At 40.3% G+C, this 26,236-nt stretch overlaps 1 protein-coding gene across 2 annotated transcripts in view; it reads left to right on the top strand.

The window, feature by feature from the left end:
• PARP8 (poly(ADP-ribose) polymerase family member 8) overlaps positions 1–24,344 on the top strand; it is a 132,061-nt gene extending 107,717 nt beyond the window's left edge. Inside the window, exons 18-27 of one of the 2 annotated variants that reach the window (XR_003760477.2) lie at positions 1,993–2,060; positions 5,870–5,918; positions 9,401–9,513; positions 9,694–9,766; positions 12,418–12,487; positions 14,856–14,932; positions 15,696–15,765; positions 17,523–17,607; positions 18,991–19,148; positions 19,989–20,060. Coding sequence is in view for 1 of the 2 variants with exons in the window: in XM_029067340.2 (XP_028923173.1) it covers positions 1,993–2,060; positions 5,870–5,918; positions 9,401–9,513; positions 9,694–9,766; positions 12,418–12,487; positions 14,856–14,932; positions 15,696–15,765; positions 17,523–17,607; positions 19,989–20,091 (708 nt within the window). In the remaining variant the exon portion in view is untranslated. Of the gene's footprint in view, positions 1–1,992; positions 2,061–5,869; positions 5,919–9,400; positions 9,514–9,693; positions 9,767–12,417; positions 12,488–14,855; positions 14,933–15,695; positions 15,766–17,522; positions 17,608–18,990; positions 19,149–19,988 lie in introns of both variants that reach the window. The other variant, XM_029067340.2, reaches the window with a different exon arrangement.
• Positions 24,345–26,236: the final 1,892 nt, after the last annotated feature.

The raw sequence follows: 26,236 nt of genomic DNA, 5'->3' as shown, positions 1-26,236 counted from the left end.
TTTAAGTTTATTACCTCCCAGAAGGCTATGTAAACAACAGTTTAGCAGCCTGCCCTACCAATATCCTTGAATTTAACATCCTTTTAAAGAGTAATAGCCCAAACTGGATACAGTACTCTGACAGGAAGCAGGCCAGTGTAGCAAATAGCAGAAGAATTACTCCCTGACACTTTATTCCTGTCATTCTCCCGATGATACATCCCAGAATGTTGTTGATTTTTTTTTTTAAGTAAACCATAGCTTTGTTAGATGGTTCAGCTTTAATCAGCTGTGGCCCTGGGTCTTTTCTGCAGGGCACGTGTTTAACCAATCCTTTCCCCATCCTGTATTTGTGTGTTTTTTTCTTTCTCTAAATATATAATTACTGAATTTACTTACTCCACCTTACTAAATTTAATCCTTTATTATAGATCGGCCCAATTGACTTCTTTTCCTGTATTCCAAAAGTATCCATAGCTCATAAGATTTAGCATCACCTGTAATTTCACTATGAATGCTCTCAATTCCTTTATTAGTTCATTGATAGAAATCATGAATAGACGCTGGCCCAGAAACTATCCTTGTGGGTATCCTCAGTGCAGACCCCTAGTTTGACATAAGCCAAAGGTAACCTACTATTCCTTGAGTATTTCTCCAGGTAGCTGTATACTCCCTGAATATTCAGGAGTATTTTACAGTTTGCCGATGAGGATGTTCTCTGAGCTAGCCAAAAGACCTATTGAAGTGTAGGTAGATTGCGATTATTGCTTCTCGTGATTTCTGTAATCTGCCATTTTGTCATAGTAGATTAGACCTATGTGGGACAGAGATGGTGTCCATAGTGATTAACTTGTATCTACCCCAGCTCTTAGTATAGTATTTGGCACCTATCAATCAATCCCTCTAGACTGTAAGCTCACTGTGGGCAAGGAACATTTCTATCAATTTTAGTGTATTGTGCTCTCCCAAACACTTAGTTCAGTGCTCTGCACACAAGAGCTCAATAAATACCATTAATACTGATAAATCAATGAACAGTGTTTATTGTGTGCTTACTGTATCTAGAACACTGTACTCATCATCATCATTATTATTATTATCTACGGTTCACTGAATCTACCCTAGTTGAATCTTTTCTCCTTTGCATTAAGCGAAGGCTTGGTATAGAGAGGAAACATGTCTTCTTTATTATATTGAACTCTCCCAAGTGCTTAACTCAGTGTTCTGCACACAGTAAGCGCTCAGTAAATTTTATTGACTCAAAAGCTAAGTGAGAGAAGGGGAGATAGTTTGAGAGGGAGGGAAAAAGGAAGAGCCAGAGGAAGAAAGAAGGAAAGACAAAGAGTAGAAAGTAAAATATACACAAATTGGTGAATTGATTGCCTTTTTGGTCACAACATTTCAACAAGGGCATGGTACTGAGAAGAGCAACCAATAAGAACAGGCGGGATGGAGTAATCTCAATATGAGGTTATTTAAAAAAAAATATGAATACAATCTGAGGAAAAACTGAGGAGAACTGTGATTGATGTGTACAAGATTAAGAAGGGCACGGATAGGAAGAAGATGGAATTATTGTCCGCCTTGCCTCTGTGTCTCATTTTACTCATCTGAAAAAGCAGGGCATCTCCTGCCTCGCAGACAATGGATGGTGCATTTTCCTCTTGTGACCTGAAAGAGTTAAAACTCAGAGTGATTTTTTTTTTAGTTCAATTAAGGAAGAGCTCACCTTATAGAAACTTCTGTCTCAATTTCCTTGTGCAATTTCTGAATAGCTGTAAAAATGCAGTCTGGGCTTTATTTGTAAGTATCCAATATTCTCTTTGCTAATTATGTTAAAAATTCATCCCATAAGAGTTTCTGTATTAATACAAAATCATAAGTTTTAAGATACAAATGTAAATTAGAAAGACCGATCGATGTATGATTCTTTTTCATAATGGCAGAGGAGGAGTGGTATGGTGGCATTTTTTAATGGGAAAAAAAATGAAAGGGAATAATTGTTTTTTCTAGGCACCATATCTGGAAATCAAGAAGCAGATGGATAAACAGGATCCCCTTGCTCATCCTCTGTTGCAATGGTACGAAGCTTCTGTTTCTTCACGATATAAAGTTTGCTGCTTTAGTCTGTGTTCATTAGCAGTAGACAGTGTATCTGTTTATGGTTTACCCTCAATATTAAAAGTCTTCCAGAAAGGTCCTTTGATGAAAGCTGAATTGTCTACCTCAGCTGCTCCTATTGTCTCATATAGTGTTCTTGTCTACCAACTCTGTTATATTGTAGTCTCCCAAGTGCTAATACAGTGCTCTGCACACAGTAGGTGGTCAATAAATATGATTGAATGATTTATTAATACATTCTTTGCAGACGAATGCAGTACATGTTGATTCCGACAATAAAAGGTGGTGTATTTTATTTGACTGTAGTTCTTCTGTCACAGTATGTTTTTAGTTTTTGGACATAGGTTCTAATTGTTTTGCCATTAAACACTATAAAAGGGTCAAAGGCTTAATTTTAAAGGAAATAGAAGCCAAGGGTCCTGTGAACATCAACACCATGCTCCCAACCCTTACCAAGAAACAGTGAATCTGGGACAAATTAAGCACTGGAAATTAGGGTAGGAACAGTTCCTTCCCCGCCTCCCTTTGTGAAAAGGTTCAGACCCCAAGTAACGTCAATAAAACGAGGTTAAAGGAGGTTAAACTCCTTCTTTAACCCTTTTTTTCATGAACCTATTCAATGTATCCACTGAAAATGTATCCAGTGAAAAGTCATTCCTTGTATCCTCTTCCTCCCGGGAAATGCATTCCTTAAGGCCCAGAAGGATTGCATTTTCCAGAATCCTCTGGAAGAGTGGAACCCTTTGTGAAGAATTGACTTTGACCAAATCAGCTAGCTGAGCAGAATTATAATATTCAGGAGAGGAGGGGTTTAGGCTCGATCTCCTTTCTTGTTTTTCCCCTAACTATCCTGTCATCACCACTGAGTCATGAGCCTAGGCCCAAGAAAGCTTTATAAGACTTTGAGAATTTATAGAAGTTTGCCTGAATGTATACTTATTAAAACTTGCATAATTAGAGAAGTGAAGGATTCAGGTTTAGCCTTAGCCTTTCCCTTTGTCTCTGTCTTGGTACTGAACTAAATTCCTCTTTCTAAGATTTCTGTGATGCTTGGAGAATGGTTGAATCAATCATGAATCTCTCCCTGGTTCCTCTACCATAAGCCTTAGTAGATCATCCTTCCTAAAATGTCACATTTATTTCCTGGATGTGAATTATTTAAATCACTTCCGTGGCTATAAATGTCCTCCCACATAGATGGACGCGTTCAGACATGCCTAGCCACTCTTACCAAAAGCCTTTAGCGAGACTTACATTTTCTCAGATATCACACCTGCTTCTTTCTTCCCAGAAAGTGCCCGCACAAATGCCCACCATTGCCAATGTGAATGACGCAGCTGGAATGATGATTGGAAGTGTGGATTGGATTACCCAGCAGACTCCCTTCCCACAGTGATACCCAGATGATAGGGGTTGGCAGGAGACAAGAGGGGGAAAAGTAGAAATGAAGATCAGGACACCGAAGCACCATTCCCAAGTGGAAGGCTACCACCTTTGTGGTGTCAGCAAGAGCGGTGTTGGTGGAATCTCCCATCAGGAGTGAAAGACCAAGGCTCGGTTCTAAGGCTGGTAATTTGTGATGGCGGTCATGTTTCTGCTGAGGTGTGAAGTGCAGTGAGTGAGTAAGGCAGATAGGGGTGAATCGTAAATCCCAGAGCACGTGTGCTCTTTGTCTACATTGGCCAGCTCCTGGAAGAACTGGAACTCCGGTCTCCCTGTTCCCAAGTAGTGCTCTTCCCACCAGCAGGAATGCAGAAACTTCCAGATGGGAGGCAGACCTAGATTAGGTCAAGAAATCCCCAGAAGGAGCTGCAGATGGTTGGCTTGCTTCTCCAGGGCTTAGAGATATCTCAGTGTTGATGAGAAGGCGACGGGAAGGAAGGTGGACTAGATTAGCTGTGAATTATCCACTAGATAGAGAATCAGTCCAGGCCTTATGGTACTTAAGTGCTTATTATGTGTCAGGCATTGTACTAAGCGCTGGGGTGGATACCAGCAAATCGGGTTGGACACAGTCTCCGTCCCTCATGAGACTCACAGTCTTAATCCCCGTTTTCCAGATAAGGTAACTGAGACACAGAGAAGTGAAGTCACTTGCCTAAGGCCACACAGCGGGACAAGTGGCAAAGCCAGGATTAGAACTCATGATCTTCTGACTCCGAGGCCTGTGCTTTTTCCACTATGTCGTGGACAAGTTGGAGTGGGAGACTAGAGGGAGGAAGGAGGAGTTAAACCAGTCCCTTGCTACCCTTCCAAAGGCTTCAGGGCTCCATCGTAAAGGTGTGAGAGAACGGAAGCCCACCGGAAAGGGGGACTGGATAGGGTGACATCAGTGGACACCCCTTTTCTCAAAAGGCAAGAGGGACAAACAGAACAGGCTAGAAAGAGTAATGTTTCCAACCTGCCATTTTAGCTCAAGGTGAGGAAACAACAGGCAGGATGATCCCTAGGACGCCATGAACCTCATATTGCTCACGCTTCCCAGATCCAAGCCCTCTAGTCAGACACTTTCTGAATTATCAATCTCAGCCCACTGAAAATCTCAACCCACTGCGGAACGACTGCTTAAAAACTCACATATATGCAAGGTCCAGGATGGATGAGCCATTTTAATTGTTAAACTAAGCCACAAATACCCCTCTCCTTTCAATTTTAAACATTTTCTGAATACATTACCGAACTGTATTGTATTCATTCAATCGTACTTATTGAGTGCTTATGGTGTGCAAAGCTTATATTCTCTTGTATTCTTGTAGTCTACCAAGCTCTTTGTTAAGTGCGCCTCACAAAGTTAAGCGCTGTAAAAGTACCACTATTTGCTTAAATTATATTCTAAATGGACACTTGTGATCCACATTCCTTAAGCACTTATTTTTCTTTTAAAGCAACAGGTTCCTTTCCTCCTTTCACCTAGTTAAAATTGTTTCACTGTGCAAGTTTGACCACTTAATCTTCAAACAGGAATAATCTTGCTTGATTAACCACCTTTTATTTCAGCACAATTCTTTTATCTCTTCATACAAAAGAAAAGTAGATCTTTCCTTTCCAAATGAAGGACTTTTCTTGTTCTTTGCTTTATCCTCCTAAATGTGTTGTATGTACTGCATCGAGCCACTTTTGTCAGCATCAATTTATAGAGTTTATAAAAGGGGAACAAATGAGATTAAGGTTAAAACATGTTATGAGAGAAATTATTTGATTTTGTTCAAATAAAATATCAATTGTGATATATAAGGCTTTGGAAGTATCAATTCTTATAGATTTCCATTGACTTAATCAGTATTTGTAAGAATTTTCATGTTTAACTGTGAGCCTGCAATGATTTTTGTAGCTTTATGTGTATCTTTCCTGCTCACGGATAGCTGATTACTTTGGGGAAGCGATAAATAACAGAGTTACAAAATATTTTGTATTTTGGCTCAGTGTGTGGCTCAGTGGAAAGAGCGTGGACTTGGGAGTCAGAGGTCATGGGTTCTAATCCCGGCTCCGCCACTAGTCAGCTGTGTGACCTTGGGCAAGTCACTTAACCTCTCTGTGCCTCAGTTGCCTCATCTGTCAAATGGGGATTAAAACTGTGAGCCCCACATGGGACAACCTGATCACCTTGTATCCCCCAGCGCTTAGAACAGTGCTTTGCACATAGTAAGCGCTTAACAAATACCACAATTCATTTATTTATATTTGGCCCAATAAGAATAAACCTTAAAGTTTTGCTTCCTCAAAAGAAAGTGTTTCTGCATAATGGTGATTGATGTCATTTTCATTTCAGGGTTATTTCAAGTAATAGGTCGCATATTGTGAAACTCCCTGTTCACAGGGTAAGTGATTTTTCCATGGGACTTTTAAACAACTTGGAGAAATGCTTATAGATTGACAGAAATCATCCCAAGGGGTTTTAAATAAAACATCATAGGCCCTTAGGATGCCGATCTGCAATATTTCATAAATCTGTTTAAAAATTGGGGTTGTTTGTTCAATATGCCTGAAACTTTCCCAAATAAGATATCTGCCATGAGGTTAGAAATCAGTACTGAAATCACTTGACCAGGCCAAAATCACAGTCCTGACTTATGTTGTCGAGTCATCTCCTACCCAGAGCGACGCCATGGACGCATCTTTCCCAGAAAGGCCCACCTCCATCTGCAGTCGTTCTGATAACGTTTCCATAGAGTTTCCTTGGTGAAAGTATGGAAGTGGTTTACCACTGCCTCTTTCCACACAGTAAACTCGAGTCTCTTCTCTCGACTCTCCCACGCCACTGCTGCCCAGCACAGGGGAGTTTTGACTTGATGGCCTTCCACTCGCTGGCCACTGCCCATGCTAGGAATGGAATGGACAGACCTCTGCTTGACTCTCCCTCCTAGAGTCAAGACTGGTAGAGGACTGGAATCTCTCCAGGCGTGACCCTGAGAGGGGCAAAATCCCAGTGCTCAACTGTTTTGTGATACCTGGAAGACAGCCCAGGATTTATTATCTTGCCAAAAGGAAAGTCACCCTGCTCATAACTGTGGAGCAAGGCACAAGCGTGTCTTAGTGGATAGAGCATCGGCCTGGAAGTCAGAAGGACCTGGGTTCTAATCCTGACTCCTCCACGTCTGCCGTGTGACCTCGGGCAAGTCACTTAACTTCTCACGGCCTCGGTTATATTATCTGTAAAATGGGGTTTAGGAATGTGAGCCCCATATGGGACGGACTGTGTCTGACCTGATTGACTTGTATCTACCCAGGCTCTTAGAACAGTGCTTGGCACATAAGTGCTTCACGACTACCATTTTTTCCAGCACTTAGTACAGAGCTCACGTATAATAAATGCTTAAACAGTACCATGATTATTATTACTTTATTGTTATGCAGAGCTAAGACACAGCTTTGCTATTCATTTTGGGACCTCCCTATTGTCGTGTGCCTGAGAATGTTTTCTCTCTAAGAATCTTTGTCAGGTAACAGACCAGGTTGGGAGTGGGAAGCAAAAACTCTAGGATTTTTGCCCTACTATGGAGAAAAAGCATGACCTTAATTTCCCGGTCTGAAAAATGATGGAATAACTTTCCTATACTGTGACTATGCCGGGAGATTTAGTTACAGGTAGCCTAAAATTTAAGTTCATAATCCAGTGCTTAGAACAGTGCTTGGCAGAGTGTAAGCGCTTAACAAATACCATAAAAAAAAGAGTCAAAAATCACTTTGTTAATTATTTATTTCAGAAAGAATGCAGACATTGGAGCCTTTTAGCTTTTGTTCTAATAGCCCAAATGGAATTTTGGTTAAAAGAGGAAAAACTTTTAAATGTGATTTTAAGTCTATGGAATTACTTTATGTCATTTTCATAGATTGATTTATAAGTCTTTATTGTTCTCATTGTCTGAATTAGTCCAAGTTTTCAATCTCAATTTAGCACAAGACAGAGTTGAATTTAATTTTCGAAGAGATTGTTCTTCGAGCTAATAGCTGAACATAATAACACACTTTTAAAGCAATATTGCATATCAGCCTATTATTACTATCTTTCATATTGGAGTAGGTAAGTAAGAAAGAGGTAGAAAAAGTGAAGTATGCAATTTCAGGCAATGGGGAAGAATTTTCAGAAAATGCTAGGAAATGAAAATATTATGGATGGCTATAAGAAGGCCAAGATAAATTATTTTCTCTACCTTGGGATATGAACCACCTTATTCATTGGAAATGAATTTGTCCTACATTGCAACTTAGAAGGATCCATTTGAAAAAGATTATTGTTGATATTCCTGTGTCTCCCCTAGTGGAAAGAGCACGGACCTGGAAGTCAGAGGACCTGGGTTCTAATACCAGCTCTGCTACTTACCTGCTCTGTGACCTTGGGCAATTCACTTAACCTCTCTGTGTCTCATTTCCTTCATCTGCAAAATGGGGAATTAATACCAGTTCACCCTCCTTCAGAGACTGCGTGAAACCCCAGGTGGAATTGTTTATCTTGTCTCTACCTTAGTGCTTGGAACAATGGTTGGCACGTAGTAAGTGCTTAACAAATACCAGTATTATTATTATGTTTCTTGTCTATGTATTGCTACTTTTTTGGTCATAGCAGTGCTTTCATTGTGATTATTTTAAGTCAGCTTGTTAGATTAGTTCATTTCTGATATGTTAGTTTAGTCCACTGTCTGCCATTTTGTTGAGAGTAGCTTTCTTAATAAAATCAGGCTCAGACACTCCACCTAGTATTTGAGAAGATATATTTCCTATCCATTATTTTTACTTTAACATTCACTGTTTATATAAATTGAGTTGTTTCAATCTCCTATCCTGAGAATGTAGTTGTTACTCTAGAGAAACCATCGCAATCACAAACATATGCTTCAAAAATGTAAACTTGAAATCTAATAATTTGGGTACTAGGGTGACCTCACATTTGCATGGTGAATCAGGGTCCTATCTGAAGTCTTAACATTCATGGTTTAAATTGCTTAAATCCTGTTGTGTTTTCTGATCTCATCGCAGAGAACGTTATTGAGCCTCCTAGAGGAAGATGTCAGCTTTCTTTGGGGGATATAATAATTATGGTATTTGTTGAGCACTTTCTCAGTGCCGGGCACTGTATTAAGCGCTAGGGTGAATACAAGCAAATCGAGTTGGACAAAGTCTCTGTCCCACACGGGGCTCACAGTCTCCATCCCCATTTTACAGATGAGGTAACTGAGGCACAGAGAAGTGAAGTGACAACAGCAGTCAAGCGGCGAAGCCGGGATTAGAACCCGTGACCTTCTGACTCCCAAGCCCGGGCTCTATCCACTACATCCTGCTGCTTCTCCGTGGGAGAACATAAAGGCACTTGGCCAAAAGGAAAGTCACCCTTGAAGCCTAAGCAGAGCTAATTCTAGCCGGAAGTTAAGGGCACGTAGGTAGGGCAGCCATGGATGGCCAGAAGAGTTCTGCTTTCCCAATCCAGGATCCTGGTTGGCTTAGCTGACAAAAAAGTCTGTTCTTATTTTCAGGTAGGCCGTCACCCACTGCAGCAGCCCGAGTGAAATAACTACAGCTATTCCGGCATCTCCCTCTCCCTCCCTGCACAGTCTCCCCTGAAAGGGAGAATAATTGGGGAAGATAAGGGGTGACACACGTTTCCTCCTCCCCATCCCCCATCACTTACCCAGAGCAGAGAGAACAGTGTGTCTGAGTTGCAGTCATTAGCCTTAATGGGACCATTTCTTACGTTGAATCTGGGTCAAGGCAGTGTTTGATGTGACTGGCCGTGATCCAAGACAACCTTCACCCCGGCCATGTATTTATTTTGACACATTTTCATTTCTCATATTTTATTTCACAGCAATTGAAGTTTATGCACACTCCCCATCAATTCCTGCTTCTCAGCAGTCCACCAGCCAAAGAATCCAATTTTAGAGCTGCGAAAAAACTCTTTGGAAGTACCTTTGCATTTCAGTGAGTAGAGCTTACTAAGACAGTGGGTAAATGGCATTTTTCCTTTTAATATTCTGAAAATGCATCTGTAAAATGTTAAGGTTGTTATGAGTTCCAAATCATTCTCTGATGCCTGAATTTATGATAATCACATAAAACTATCACCAATTTTTATGTGGTGTTTTTTTTCCCTGATTGAAGTGGCTCCCACATCGAAAACTGGCACTCCATCCTGAGAAATGGTTTAGTTGTTGCTTCCAATACAAGACTGCAGGTAAACTTCCTTCATGATTTGCAAGTGTCGTTAAAAGTTGCATTTTCCAGAATACAGTTTTCCCCCCATATTCAAAGCCTTCCTAAAATCCCCCCTCCTCCAACAAGCCTTCCCGATCGATTCCCAGCTCTCGAAGAGATATTAACCCATCAACCATCTTTAACACTTATTAACTTAAATTTACCCACCCTCAGCACTCACGAACACGTTTTTTTCAAGTGTACATTCAATTATTTATTTTAATTACTCGGTGAATATTTTTATGTCCACGTTAAGTCTCTTAAGGTAGGGAATGTTTCACTTATTTGTTTTATGTTTCCCAAGGGTTTAGAACAGTGCACTGTACCCAGGGGGCAACTCAAATTCATTCATCCAATCGTATTTATTGAACAGAGCACAGTACTAAGCGCTTGGAAAGTACAGTTCAGTAACATACAATCACTACCATACAATAGTCACTACCATTAAAATATGTTGAGCCTTAGTAGTCTTGGCTCGGTGGAAAGAGCACGGGCTTGGGAATCAGAGGTCATGGGTTCAAATCCCGGCTCTGCCACTTGTCAGCTGTGTGACTGTGGGCAAGTCACTTCACTTCTCTGGGCCTCAGTTCCCTCATCTGTAAAATGGGGATTAAGACTGTGAACCTTATGTGGGACAACCTGATTACCTTAAATCTACCCCAGCGCTTAGAACAGTGCTGGGCACTTAGTAAGCACTTAACAAATACCAATATTATTATTATTTCTTATGCTGTCTTACTGTCCATAACAACACCATGGACACATCTCTCCCAGAGTGCCCCACCTCCATCTGCAATCATTCTGGTAGTGAATCCATGGAGTTTTCTTGGTAAAAATCCAGAAGTGGTTTACCATTGCCTCCTTCAGTGCAGTAAATTTGAGTCTCTGCCCTCCCCTCTCTTCCGGGCTGCTGCGGCCCAGCACGGGGGAGTTTTGACTTGTAGCAGGTTGCCTTCCACTTTCTAGCCACTGGCCAAACTAGGAATGAAATAGCTATGTCCCTGCTTGACTCTCCCTCCCGTAATCAAGACTGGTAGAGGACTGGAAACTCTCCAGGTGCAACCCTGAAAGGGGACCCTTAGTAGTAATGAGATTTATTGAGAACCCACTGGTTAGTGAGTGCACTGTATGAAGACCTCGAGATGGTCTAATAAACTGAAGACAAGTTTCCTGGCAATGGGATTTGTTTCGCTACAAAATATCACTGTTGACTACCAAAATTAGCAGTACTCCAGTCAAAGCAGTCACCAGTCAATTCTGGAAGAAACTGCAATATGTAGGAAATGTTTCTAACAGTGGACAAGCACTTGGTACAGTGCTCTGCACACAGTAAGTGCTCAATAAGTACAACTGAATGAATGATGGAGCTAATTTGTGTCTTGAACCTACCTTAGAGGCCAAGGGAGTAGTTATCATTGAATAGCAGAAACAAGTACCTAGAAACAATAAAGGGAATGGGAATTAGAGCAGGCGGAAAGAAACTCCCCGAAGTAAAAGCAGAAAAGGACAATAAATATTAGTGTGAGTCATATAATATCCAAGGTTGAAACAAGCACACCTCTTCCACTGGACTGCTAGTGTAGGCCACCAAAAAAAGATGGGACGCAGCGGAGCTGGAACGTCCAAATGCCAGTCGCTCCATCGTTTTTGACTAAAGGGTGACATAAGGAATGAGGAGGATATAGAATGGATTGTTCTCCCCACCCTACTTAGAGGCAAAATTACATAACAGCCTGTACTCAGGATACCCTACGTACAATTACTCATTTTCAATAGCAACCCAGAATTTAATACGATCTCCAAATTCTGCTCCCTAGGCAGAACACCATTCCAGATGAGCAAAGAGATAGCATATAGAATCATAAAGACCAGTATGGCTTCAGTAACTATAGGAAAAGTTACACAGGGGTATCAAGTTCCATACTCAAAAGGCCATTGTGAGAAACTGTGTGACCTAGTGGAAAGAGCACAGGTTTGAGAGCAAGGGGACTTTAGTTTTACTCCTGCTCTGCTGCTTGTCAGCTGTGTGACTTTGGGCAAGTCACTTAACTTCTCTGTGCCTCAGTTACCTCACCTGTAAAATGGGGATTAAGACTGTGAGCTCCACATGGGACAGTCTGAGTACCTTGAATATACCCCAGCGCTTAGAACAGTCCTTGGCATATAGTAATTGCTTAACAAATATCATAATGATTTATTATTCCAGCACTTAGAACAGTGCCTTGTTCATTCCAAGCGCTTAGTACAGTGCTCTGCACATAGTAAGTGCTCAATAAATACTATTGAATGAAATAAATAAATACTATTGAATAAGCACTTAACAAATACCATAAAAAAACAAATCCCACATAGCCACTTGTCTGCTGGGTGATGTTAGGCAATTCCGATACAGTTGTGATGCCAGGACTTTCCACAGAAGACAAAGCTAGTGTATAGAGGACCTTGACCAGTACAACCTATGAACCATAAACAGCATTAATCAGGACCAAATCGGCAACAATGAGGTGCTAAAATATTAGAGCAGTGAGTACTGAACAATTTTGCCCAACATTTAAACTTCCAAAGACTAGATTTGTTCTTCCTTAGTAAATGGTTGCTATTTATAGAAGCCCTTTCTCTGCTCTCTTTCAGCTCCATGGTGCAATGTATGGAAGTGGAATATATCTTAGTCCATTGTCTAGCATATCATTTGGTTACTCAGGTAACTGTTTTAATTGCTCCAAACTTCAGCTTCTTGAATTTTGTTTCCTACGTTTTACCCTGTGACTGAGGTGTTAGTGGCATCTGTCTGTGGATTGGTAAAGTAGAATTCCTACTTTTCTTCAGAACGACCGCATTGCCGTGTTTACCAGATGTCCAAACCAGAGATGGGACAAGATGCATGCAATGTCGTAGCCAAAATGAATTGTTCCCACTGTAGCCAAGTGGAAAAAGCACAGAACTTGGGGTCAGGAGGGTAGGTTCAATTCCTCGACAGGTTGACAGATTTTACTTTTTTCCAGTTCATTGGATGAAATTCTTTGAGATGATCTGATAAACGAGCGGTTTACAGTGACTATTTCGTGGAGTACATTAGTAGGTCATCCTATCTTCTGTCAAGGGGCAGCACTGTGGAAGAGAAGGAGCATGATATAGTGGCTAGAGTTTGGACCGGGGAATCAGAAGGACCTGGGTTCTAATCCCAGCTCCAACACTTGCTGGCTGTGTGACTTTGGGAGAGTCATTTAACTTCTCTGTGCCTCAGTTCCCTCATACGTGAATTGGGTATTAAGCCTCATGTGGGACAAGGATTGTGTCCAATCTGATTATTTTGTGTCAGCCCAAAAGCATAGAACAGTTCCTGGCACATAGTAAGCACTTAATAAATCTGATTAAAAAAAAATAGGGGTGGGGAGTGAGGAGGTGGGGCTTTGTGTGAAGCTCCACTGGAGGGAGGGATTCAGACTTGGATCGGGGAGGGGCTGTTTGTACAGAGAATGGACTGGCCATCAGGGACATGCGAGGTTTCCTCTGAATTGTAATTATTCTTCTTATTATGGTACTTATTAAGCTCTTACTATGTGCCAAACACACAGCACTAAAGCACTGGGGTAAGTACAAGCTAATTAGGTTGGACACAGCCCCTGTCTCACTTGGAGTTTACACTCTTAATCCCTATTTCACAAATGAAGCAACTGAGGTTTGGAGAAGCAGCGTGGCTCAGTGGAAAGAGCCTGGGCTTGGGAGTCAGAGGTCACGGGTTCGAATTCCGGCTCTTCCACTTATCAGCTGTGTGACTGTGGGCAAGTCACTTCACTTCTCTGGGCCTCAGTTATCTCATCCGTAAAATGGGGCTTAACTGTGAGCCTTACGTGGGACAACCTGATTACCCTGTGTCTACCCAAGCGCTTAGAACAGTGCTCTGCACATAGTGAACACTTAACAAATACCAGCATTATTATTATTAATGACTTGCCTAGGGTCCCACAGCAGACATGTGGCGAATTTGGGGTTAGAACCCAGGTCCTTCTGACTCTCAGGCCCGTGCTCTATCCACTAAGCCACACTGCTTCTCAGTAATGAATGTATTCTCTGAAACTAAAATGGTTCCGTTCCAATTAAGCACTTGGTACAGTGCTTTGCACACAGTAAGTGCTCCATAAATACGATTGAATGAATGAACGAACTTGCGTTGGATTCCCCTGGCCACTTGGTTGCTGCCCCAGCAGGGGATATAGCACGGGCCTAGGAGTCATGGGTTTTAGTCCCAGCTCTGCCACTCTTCTGCTGTGTGACTTTGGACAAGCCACTTCACTTCTCTGTGCCCCATTTCCCTCATCTGTATAATGGGGCTTGAGACTGTGAGTCCCACGTGGGACTGGGCCGGTGTCGAACCCGATTCTCTTATATCCACCTGTGCTTGTTACATAGTAATCACTTAAGAAATACCATTACTATTTTTATTAGGTGGGAGAGTACGGTACAAAAGAATGAGCAGACAATCTCCCTGCCATACTTAGCTTAAAGTCTAGAAGGGGAAAAAGACATTAATTTGAATAAATAAGTAATTTATAATGTGTAATTTAAAGATATGTACGTAAGTGCTGTGGGGTTGAGGGTGGGGCACATATCAAACACCTAAAGGTCCCATATCCAAGGGGAGGGATAGCCCCCAAACCAGAGAGCGCTGCAGCCCCTCCCCAAGTATTTAAGTATTTACCAATTGCCCAGCACTGTCCTAAGCACTGGGTAGATGAAAGGTGATCAGGTTGAACACAGTCCCTGTCTCACATGGGACTCACAGTCTTAATTCCTATTTTACCGATAAAGTAACTGAGGCACAGATAAGTGAGGCGGCTAGCCCTAGGTCACATGACAAGTGGTGAAGCCAGGATTAGAACTCACGTCCTTTGGGCTCCCAAGCCCGTGCTCTCGTTGTTAGGCCAGGTGCTGTGGTACAGCCCAGTACTAACCAAACTAACCAAAAATGCGAAGCCTTTTCCACTGACTTTTATGCCGAGGGCAGAGCAGGTGTTTATGCCGCTGTTTGGAGCAATGTCCTTGAATCAATGCTGTGCTAATATCTTTAGGGATGAATAAGAAGCAGCAGAAGGTATCAGCTAAGGATGAACCTGCTTCAAGCAGTAAAGGCGTTAATGCATTACAGGTAACGCTACTAATCAAGAATTTCGGGAACGATTGTATCCGTGGGCTTGCTAGCTGCAGGAAGTCAAGTCCTGGCTGTAAAGGCAGGAACCTTTTCGTTTAAGTTTTCATCAGTATCAGAAAAATAGCGTACAATCAGGCAGTAACTAAACTGCTTCCTGTAGCAAGAAATCCTACTTCAGGCAGCTAAACAATCCTTTCGGTGAATAATGCAGCTAATTCAACCTCCCTCTAAGGGATAAAAAGACCAGCTGTAACAAGGCTCTAGAAATCAATGTTCTCTGATTCCTATGAACTTTTTGTAGTTGCTAGGGCTACGAAACAAATGCATAAATTCCAGTGCGGTCCACCTTAATCTAGATTAATTGTAAATTGCCCTGTTGTAATGCTGGTTTCAGGCAGATGTATTGTTATTTAGCTTGCCATAACAAAAATAAAGCATCTATTAAAGCTGCTTTAATATAAAGTGTGGATATAAATTCACAGTGCAGTACCAGGATTATATGGGGGCAGTGGCTGAATCCTAAGCTTTGCTCCATTTGGTTTTATTGTAATGCAGAAGTGATCGAATTTAAACACCTAAATTCTTAGTCCTGCCCAGAGAGTAGTTATGGAATATGTCCCCTGACCAGAACTGTTATACTTTCTCTTTAATAGTGTACATTCCATTTTGTCTCATTGGTGATTCCTATTCAATGCTGGGGTTTTTTTTTGCTTAAACTGCTCAATATTTATTATCATTTTCCTCCTCTTTTGCACTTTAGTTACAGAAAAAAGGACTGCAGTCTCAGTTCTTGCAAAGCAGAAACTTAAAATGCATCGCCTTATGTGAAGGTAAGCTAAAAATATTTTCTAGCCACCTCTACTGATAATTAGGACTCCAAAGTTTCTATCATTAGGGGATGTGAGGAAACCCTCTCACGTTACAAATTCAGGGATGACTGATTCTTGGGATTTCATCAATTAATCAATCAATGGTATTGATCGAACACTTACTGTGTATGGAACACTCAACTAAGCCCTTGGGGGAGTGCAGTATAATAGGCTAACCGTCATGGTGATCAACCAATCTCTGGTATTTACTGAGTGCTTATTGTATGCAGAGCATTTGTACTAAGCATGAGAAGCCATGTGGCCTAGTGGATAGAGCATGGTCCTGGGAGTCAGAAAGATATGGGTTCTAATCCTGACTCTGCTGGGTGACCTTGAGCAAGTCACTTCCCTTCTCTGTGCCCCAGCTACCTCATCTATAAAATGGGAATTAAGAGTGTGAGTCCTGTGTGGGTCAGGAACTGGGTCCAACCTGATTTCCATGTATCCAGCCCAGCGCTTAGTATTCATTCAATCGTATTTATTGAGCGCTTACTGTGTGCAGAACAGTACAGTGCCTGGCACAGAGTAAGTGCTTAACAAATACCACATTATTATTATTATTATTATAAGTGCACCGGGGCTGAGGGTGGGGTGAATATCGAGGACATAAAGATACAGATCCGAGTTTGTAGGCAACACAAGAAGGGAGAGGGAGGTGGGGGAATGAAGCCTTAGTCAGGGAAGTCCTCTTGGAGGAGATGTGATTTTGAAGGTGGAGAGATTGGTCTTTCTTTGTGAAGGCAGCGGGAGTTCCAGGCCAGAGGTAGGACATGGGCAAGGAGTCAGCACTGAGGTAGATGAGATGGAAGGGCAGTGAGTAGGTATGTGTTGGAGGGGCTCAGCATGCGGTCTGGGTTAATAGGAAATCAGCGAGGTAAATAGGACGGGACAAGCTGAGGGTTTTAAACCCAATGGCAGTGACCCAAAGGAGGAGAAATAGGTAGAAATCAATGGTATGTATTGAGCGCTAACTGTGTGCAGAGCACTGTCCTGAGAAACCCATGATATTAAGGCCAGCATCTCCTTTAGGAACCCTGCAGAGGAGCAGGCTGATAGGCTGGTATGCTCACAAGCTTTAGGTTAAATGGAAATTGTGTAAACAAGGCAGGAGTAACATTGTGTTCCAGGTTCCAAGGTGTCTGAGGAAATCCTGGTGAACTGATAATAATGATAATAATTGTGGAATTTGTTAAGCACATATTATCTTTTATAAATAAGATGTAGATATAGATATAGACGCGGGCCCTGAACATGATATTTTAAGACATTTTAGTGGAGCATATTATACTCTTGTATCATTATTGTGAAAATACAGTAATGCAACTCTCGAAGTTCTGCATGGTAGCTTTTGAATCCCATTTTACCTCATTCTCTTTATCCTTTGCAGTTGCAATTAGGGTGATACTTCTTGGGTTTTGAAATGAATCCATTTAGCAGCTGTTGTCCACAAGCTAGTTTATCTGAGTTCCTTGGTGTGCGGAACAGGACACGGTCATCAAATCGTGTTCTTCGTCCACTCTCGGTGTCTGCATTCCCCGACACGGGTTTACTGCCACTTTGCTGACAGGATAATGAGATGGTTCTCTCTATTTGTTAAGTCCGTACTTTGAACAGGTCTTCTTATAAGTGATTAAGTGAAATAACTTGGATTAATGATTTCTTGTAGAAAATGTACTGCCTGGCTTTCATCTTCTTAAAAGTATTCTTTCATCCTACAGTGATAACTTCACAAGATCTGCACAAACATGGGGAGATATGGGTTGTTCCAAACACTGATCATGTCTGTACAAGGTTCTTCTTTGTGTGAGTAGCAACATTTTGGATCATTTACGCCCTTGGGTATTCCAAACAAATTTTGAGTGCATTATGATCATATTCTTAAAGCCGATATAGCATGGTGCGTTAGTGATTTGGTTTATCATCAACAGATTTGTTAAATAAGACAAAAACTGTAAAATGTGCATGGTGAAATGATGAATATCCCTGTTAGGGACAGAAAAAAAAAGTCAAAAATTTGAATTTAGATGTATTTTCTGCGTGTGCTGTGTATGTCACTCTTTGTAGCATTGTTTCATTCTATGTTTTGTTCGTTTCATCTTCAGGAGAGATATTTCACAGTGGCAGCAGGAACTGAATTGTACACTTTGGCACCTAGCACTGAACAAATACCATATTATTACTATTATTACACTGATTATTACACTGATTATTACACTGGAGAAGCAGCGTGGCTCAGCGGAAAGAGCACGGGCTTTGGAGTCAGGGCTCATGAGTTCGAATCCCAGCTCTGCCACTTGTCGGCTGTGTGACTGTGGGCAAGTCACTTAACTTCTCTGTGCCTCAGTTCCCTCATCTGTAAAATGGGGATTAAGACTGTGAGCCCCATGTGGGACAACCTGATTCCCCTATGTCTACCCCAGTGCTTAGAACAGTGCTCAGCACATAGTAAGCGCTTAACAAATACCAACATTATTATTATTATGATTATTTCTGGAGCTCTGTACTAGGTGCTTGTGAACATACACTAGAACACAAGAAGTCCCTGCTGTCAAGCAGTATGTAATGCAATGGTGGGAGATAAGCGGGTTTATTCAGTGGTTTATTGAGCACTTAGTGTGTCCAGAGCACAAACCACTAAGCTCTTGGCAGAGTACAGTGCGACAGTCGATAGAAACGTTCCCTACCCACAAGGAGCTTACAGTCTAAAGGGAAAGACAGGTGTTAAATTATGTATATGCACATAAGTGTTATGCGGCTGAAAGTGACATCCACATTTTTAAGCATTCCTGTCCCATGGTTTTCATTATTTACTTATGTAACCTTTTTCTCAGCAGCGGTCTGCACATTTTCAAGTAGCATCTTCATCTGTAGACATTTAATTACAGTGTGAAGAAGACAGGGCCCACATTAATCTCCTAGGCACAAGGCATGCACCTATTGATTAGTTCATTTATCGTTTTCCTCCAGTTTCTGTTCCCGAAGCCATTTTTATTGAATTGAGTAAGTCACCATCTCTGCTGTAGTGAATGCCTTAACATTATTAAGACTAACTACATTTTATACAATCCCTATTGCCAGAGAGAGTTTATTTGAATAAATTATATTCTGAAATAGAATTTGGCCTGTCTGAAAGATTTAAGAATGTTTTCTCTTTAATATTATGTTCTCTTTCTTTTTTTTGCCTAGCTTCATATAGACAAATCATTGCCCTCATAAAAGAAAATATAAGGCAATAAAGAGGCAAGACTGAGAGGAAGTGATCATGAGAGCAAGATGAGTTAAAGTAATGAGCAGTAAGGAAACCAGTACTGGAGAAATGGCAAGGAACTTTGGTTGACGATGAGGTAGATTAGAATGATCACATTCATCAGGGAAAAATCTAGGAAGTGGTCATGTAAAATCAAGAATTAAACTTCGTTCTTGCTGGAAGTGAGGTATTCGGGCATATCTATCCGCCGACTAGGAGATTGAAGGGAATAATGAAGTATTCTTCTTAGTCTCTTATGCATAATGGATGTTTTATGAAGGTTACACCATATTTAAGCTGATGTGGGAGAGCTGAGGATCATCTGGGGGACAGATTATTATTGAGATGGGTGTAATCACTGTTGAAAAATCAGCCAACAAAGTTATAGATGGAATGAAGAGGAAGGGGAGTTAAAGTAGAGGCTAAAGAAAGGATGAAATATGAATGGCCTGGCTTGTATAGAAATAATATCAAAATCACCCCAAAGAAACCAAATTTTGAAGGAATAAGGGTTTTCCATATTTTCCAACATTTGAACTGTTACTTATTAAATCAATGATGTTTATTTGCACTTACTCTGTGCAGAGCGAGGATTGAAATAAGTGCTAGGGGTGTCTAAGAGTAAGTAGACAGGATTCCTACCCACAAGAAGCTTCTAATCTTCATCTTTTGTTTCTTTATTCATCCTTAGTAATTAGTCACCCTCTTCATTATTCAGGTAATAAGATAGTTTAAGTAAGTCATTTTGTAGTTTGTATACCTCATTTTAAAAGTCTATTAATACGGGTACCATCGATAATTTAAAAGTCTAGATAAGTCTTTTCTTTCTAGATCTAGTGTGCTCTCTCAGATTGAACAGATGGACGAAGAAGCCTAATTTTTAAATGTGTTGTTTGGGTTTTTTTGTGTTTACATTTTTCTGTGCCTTTTTGTTTAGGTATGAAGATGGCCAAGTGGGAGATACAAGTATTAACACCCAAGAAGGAGGCATCCATAAAGAGATTCTTCGTGTCATTGGTAATCAAACGGCTACTGGTTAAAGGACCGCTCTTAGTTAATTAACAGGATTTGAAGTCCTTCCTCGGTGTCAAAGCTGGATTTTGAGCTGAAGAAGATGCGAAACATAATTTATTGTTACTATAAACAAAACAAACCCTTTGAATAGTTATTTTTTCTTAGTATTTCTAAATACCTTATTGAAATACCTAAAAGGTTACAAAATTTGCCAATTGTAGGGGTACAGAATCTCATAATAAAATACAACAGCACTTAAACAAGAGTTTGGGTTGCTCACAATAAACAGATTTAAAAAGGAGTTTTGTGCCGATATTTTTATATCAAATTATTTAATTAGGCATTTTGTTATTGTGTAGCCGGCATTGTGATTTTAAGTTAACCAACAGAAGTATCAAAAAAGAAGATTTTATAGCAGATCCTACTTCCCATAGGATACTTTGCAATAAGAAAAATGCACATTCTGAAGTACTATATCCATTGCGTAGCCCATTAGAATGTCGAAGGTATTGACACCCATCCTAATTGTTATTTGCCTTATACAAATACAATTAGGATTTAGAATCGGATCCTTACCAAAAAGTAGGTATCTTTTTGGGTCTGTGCATTTTAATTTAATACATATATATAAGTATATATGTTTATGTATATATAACGGTTGAAGACTACACTAATGGTGCATTACATGACTCTCTATCCTCATTCTGTTACAAGGAGCTAGAATATTTAGTAAAGCAGTAAATCTATATTTACAACAAGCTGTGAGGCAAAACTGATCACAGTTTCTCAAGCTTGAAGGTGTATTCCAATGAAAATGTTGGTATTCCATTTCTCTAATTGCCTAGGTTTCACATAAAAACAAAATAAAGTCATACATACTCAGATTCAGTCAAGTGAAAGTTATTCACGCTTATGGGAGAAACTAAAAATCAGCCTCCCAAATACAAAAACTAAACGTAATGGTTAATTCGGTTAAAAATGGAAAAATGAGAAGGGAAAAGTAATTTTTGTTCCTAAAATTTGGAAGGAAAAAAAATAAAACTTTATAAAACTTTGTTTATAAACTGGCATCATTTCACATTAAGCATTGTACATTTCTGCTTAATGTTTTCCTTTAGAGACAAATGAGATACCTTAGGGCTATTGAAAGAAAACTCTGTAGTATTGGAATATTTATTTCAAATGCCAGTTTTCTGGAAAGAGTCACTCTATCATTTCACTACTTCTGTTGGTTGTGTCTCCAGTTCCACATTATTCATTAGCAAGATAAATTGGCAGTATTTCCAAATGGCTTCTGTGAAATCTGGTACTTCCAGGAGGCACTTCAGTTTCCTACGATGAGGCTTTGGCATCCGAGTTGGGTATCCAACACCAAGCCTTGTATCTACGGTGAACTCATTCAAGACAATACCTGTCACCCACCACTTTGAACAGCTTTAGCTAACGTCCGCTTAAACTCAACATGTTTCATGTACTCAAACATGCTCAAGTTGTAATCGATTCGGGATTGGATTGGTCATTAGAGAAAGGCGCTCTTTCCGGTATACCCTTTCTACAGGTGGATAAGTTGGGAAATTTCCATCCAGTTCAAGAACACTCTCCGCGTGGTCATGTCCTCGGGCTAATTCCATTCATCTTTCTCCTCACCGCCACCTCCCGAAACCCCCCCTCATCCTCACCATGTGATACAGTCTGGCTTTGGCCAGTTCCATTCTCGATTGACGGAACTTCGGTGATGAGGAAATGGTCCTGCATTGCCCTTTCGAAAGGGATGTGTATTTGGGTCCACTGTTCTGGATACTTTTACAGTGACCTTCGGAGCCTAAAGAACATCAGCCCAGTGTGATCTTTCCATAGCAACCTAATGCTAAAAGCGAATTCCACTGCAAAAATAGAAAGTAATAATTATAATGGCAAGGAGCAAGTAGAGTTCAGTAATAATTATAATGGTAAGGATCAAGTAGGGTTCTTATAGTGAAATAAAATACCTCTTTTGTGATGCTAAAACTGAAGCAAACTTAAATTACTTGAATGCAGAATTTGAGTCCTCCAAGAGTACCTTTCAGCACTGTAATAGTGCCAAGAACGATCGTTTTCCCAGAAAAATATTTCCCTGAACTTTTCTGTGCCCAGTTTCAAAGCTGAGCTAATTTTGATCATTGGTTTATAAACTTTGTAACTGGAAACTTTTCCTGTGAAACTTTACTGAATTCGTGGTGAAGATGGCACCATAATCCATTATTCCTAGAGTTTGGTTTTATTTGCCAGGCCAAATTAAATCACTTAGACAGAAAACTATCCTTTCACTATTCAGAAATTCAAGTGAGGATTCAACGTTCAAGGGGTTATACACTCTCACCGTGTCTGGATTAAACAACCCCACTGTATTATAATTTGATTATATGATCTATTCAATCATTCCAGATTTTTCCAATTGTACTTGTATTTTTCTTAATCACATGAAAGCTGTTTACTGATGCTGTATATAGTAATGACATTATTTTATAGCCAGTGATGCGAAAGGTGAACCCAAGGAATATTTTCATTCTTTGGAGAAAAATAATTATAATTTTAAAAAAAATTCCTCAAACATAAGGACATCTGTAAACATTTTACTATTAATAGGGGTGTTGTCGTTGTTGAAGAAATCAGAGCAAAGTTATCCGAAGAAGCCAGTATTCATTTACTCATAGGAGTCCGATGAAAATCGGTTGATGGATTTTTGTGATAGGCTATTGAAAATCTAAATCAAATTAAGCATCTTGGTTATTAATATCTTGACACTTATAAACATACGCTATTCCAACCTCCCAATTGATCTTGAGCATTCAGTCTCCTCACAAAATCCAAACGGCCTTGTGTTATGCATTAGATGCATTTGCCTTAGAAGTGTTGAAGATTTTTGAAAGTGTGGTTCCCAATTACAAATTCTGTGCATCTTTAAATCAGTGAAGTAGAATGGATAGTAGCTGTTTTAAAACGTGGCTGCATGGAAATCCATTATTGATGAGATTGCACAGGCCTTGGGGAAAAGTAGCGATGCTTAAAGTTCAAGGTCTCAGAAAGGAATCTGGATGATTTTCATCCACTTGTACCTCGATACATAACGCAATGTCACTCAACCATGATGCCAACGGCAAGTGGGCTTTGGGCATTTAGAATCTAATGGCACTTTACAAAGGAGATCGAGGTGTTAATTTGTCACCCTAAAAAATTCTTCATTGCAATTCTACCTCAAGATGTTAGACCTTATTTTTTAGGGTCTCCAGCGTAAAGAGCAAATAAAATACCACAATTACAACTCTGTCACTGACTAATTCTTCAGCCTCATCTGTCATGGTCTTAAGTGCAGTATCAGCAACTTTGCCCCTTCAAATCCTAAAGAATTCCATAATCAAGCTTCAGTGCACTGATAATAAACAATGCAGTCTTGTGAGGAGTCAGTCTGGATGGGTTCCGAGTTGCTGATTCCAAGTGAATTTGGTCCTTTGACTATTCATATTCTATGTGTCCCAGTTTTATAACCTCTACCTGGAGCCACAGAAATGTCCTACGTATATGATTAAGAAAGAATAAAGTATCTAACTGCTATACTAGAGTGTAAACTGAATAAACCTTTGAACCCTTAATTTCGGCTGAATTTTGTCAGCCCGTGTGCAGACGTGATGTATATTATTACTCATTAGCTTTTTCATTGGGTTTTGTATGCAGTAGCATATATTAGGTATAAGTTTTTGTAGGTCAAAAAAATTTCAAGTAGTTTTTAGACAAGCATATGTAGAGTATGAAAAAGCTGTGTCGAAAAATTACATTAAATATGTTCCAGCAAGTCAGTAAAAAAAAAAAAACAACCTTATAAAACAGACATTCAACATAATCTAATATTCTAAAAGTAATTTGTCAATTTACCCCGTATCTCCTGTTCTTTTGAGTTTATAAAATCGGAGCCAATCCTTTATGGAAACTTGGAAATGCGCCTTGGTTTCTTGCATATTCAGTCTCCTTTCCGGATACATTTCCTAAATTTTGTGCACAAAATAGTATTGCAGCCTGCTATTTAGCCTTTGGTGCCTTAGAGTTATTACAAATATTTAACAATATGTATATAATGTAAATACTGCCAAAAGATCACTAAGGCCAAATATTTTCTCTATTCACTTTTTACTAAACTTGCTTTCTATTGCTATTTAAGCCTCTTTTATCCAGCTTTGTAATAGTTATAACATTGTAGTCAATGTAAATGTTTACTTTCAATAAATCTGAATTTGTTCAACAAGTACTGAATATGTTTCGAATGTTCCTGAGCAGTTAGACTTCCTTCACAGCCTGCTGCTATGGACTGCATATTTGACGAATCAACGTAGCCTACATCTCGCAGTTTCTATACTACCATTAATGAGAGTATTCTAAAACATGACGACAGCTTTTTTGTGTGCAGAAATACACACTCTCAGAGCTGATTTTCTCCATCAACTCTATGTAGCTATATCTGTAGCTGTATACATGTAGCTAAAAATTTCACTGGCTTTTCTCCTGTAGCAGAGGTGGAACTAAAAGATCCGTGTTTGCGAGTGAGTGTTTTTCATTATTATCAGTATTCGTTGTTAATTGCATTTGCTGAGTGCTTACTGTTTAACAAATACTGACCTAAATGCTGAGGAAAGGTTCAAGGAGAGTCAATCAAACACAGTCTCTAAACCATAGTGAGTCTGACTAGGATGGAAGTGAGGAGGATACTAAAAACAGCGTGGCTCAGTGGAAAGAGCACGGGCTTGAGAGTCAGAGGTCATGGGTTCAAATCCCTGCTCTGCCACTTGTCAGCTGTGTGACTGTGGGCAAGTCACTTAACTTCTCTGTGCCTCAGTTACCTCATCTGTAAAATGGGGATTAAGACTGTAAGCCTCACGTGGGACAACCTGTTTACCCTGTATCTTCCCCAGCGCTTAGAATAGTGCTCTGCATGTAGTAAGCACTTAACAAATACCAACATTATTATATTATTATTAAAAGACCCCCAAGGAAAGAACCTTAACCAAATGCAGTAAATTAATGACAACAATACCAACATTAGCAACAAAAGGTGGAAACAATCAATGGGATTCATTGAGTGTTTACCATGAGCCAAGCACACCCATCCTGCCTTCAAATTGTTATTAAAATCACAGGCCTTCCCTGATTTAGCGGTTGTTTCCCTCACTCCTCCCTTCTTTCATTCATTCATTCAGTCGTATTTATTGAGTACTTACTGTGGGCAGAGCACTGTACTAAGTACTTGGGCCAATACAATATAACGATAAACAGACACATTCCCTGCCCACATCGAGTTTGCAGTTTAGAAGGGGAGACAGTAATATAAATAAATACAGATATGTACTTAAGTGCTGTGGGGCAGGGGGGCGATAAATGAAGGGAGCATGTCGAGTTGAGGCAGAAAGGTGAGGGAGAAGAGGAAAGGAGAGCTTAATCAGGGAAGACCTCTTGGAGGAGATGTGCCTTCAATAAGGCTCTGGAGGGGGAGAGAGTAATTAGACCCGTACCCTTTAAGCATTTGGTATTCATAATAATGATTGTGGTATTTGTTAAGCACTTACTATGTGCCGGGCACTATACTAAGCGCTGGGGTGGATATAAGCAAATCGGATTGAATGCAGTCCCTGTCCCACGTGGGGCTCACATTCTCAACCCTCACTTTACAGATGAGGGAACTGAGGCCCGGAGAAGTGAAGTGACTTGCCCAAGGTCACATGGCATACAAGTGGCAGAGCTGGGATTAGAACCCATGACTTACCTACTCCCAAACCCATGCTCTATCCACTATGCCATGCTGCTTCTCTATCCCACCCTCGCCCTCAGAGCACTTAGGTAAGCGCTTCGTACAGTGCTCTGCACATAGTAAGTGCTCACTAAAAACTATTGAATGAATATCTGGAATTTAATTATAGTAGTGTCTGTCTTCCCCTCTAGACTGTAAAGTCCCTTTGGGCAGGGAAACTGTCTACCAACTCTGTTGAATTGTCCTTTCCCAAATGTTTGGTACAGTGCTGTGCCCACAGCAAGTGCTCAGTAAATCCTGTTGAATGATACAATATAATAAAGTTGATAGACTCTAAAAGGAGCAGGTTCTCAGTCTCTTCAGCTTCCTGGCAAGCCCTTCCCTAGTCCAAAAGCTCC

This window comes from Ornithorhynchus anatinus, chromosome 1 (assembly GCF_004115215.2).
Source record: "Ornithorhynchus anatinus isolate Pmale09 chromosome 1, mOrnAna1.pri.v4, whole genome shotgun sequence".
Lineage (NCBI taxonomy): Eukaryota > Metazoa > Chordata > Mammalia > Monotremata > Ornithorhynchidae > Ornithorhynchus > Ornithorhynchus anatinus.
Note: the sequence above shows the minus strand (reverse complement) of the source record. Positions and strands in the feature narration are given on the sequence as shown.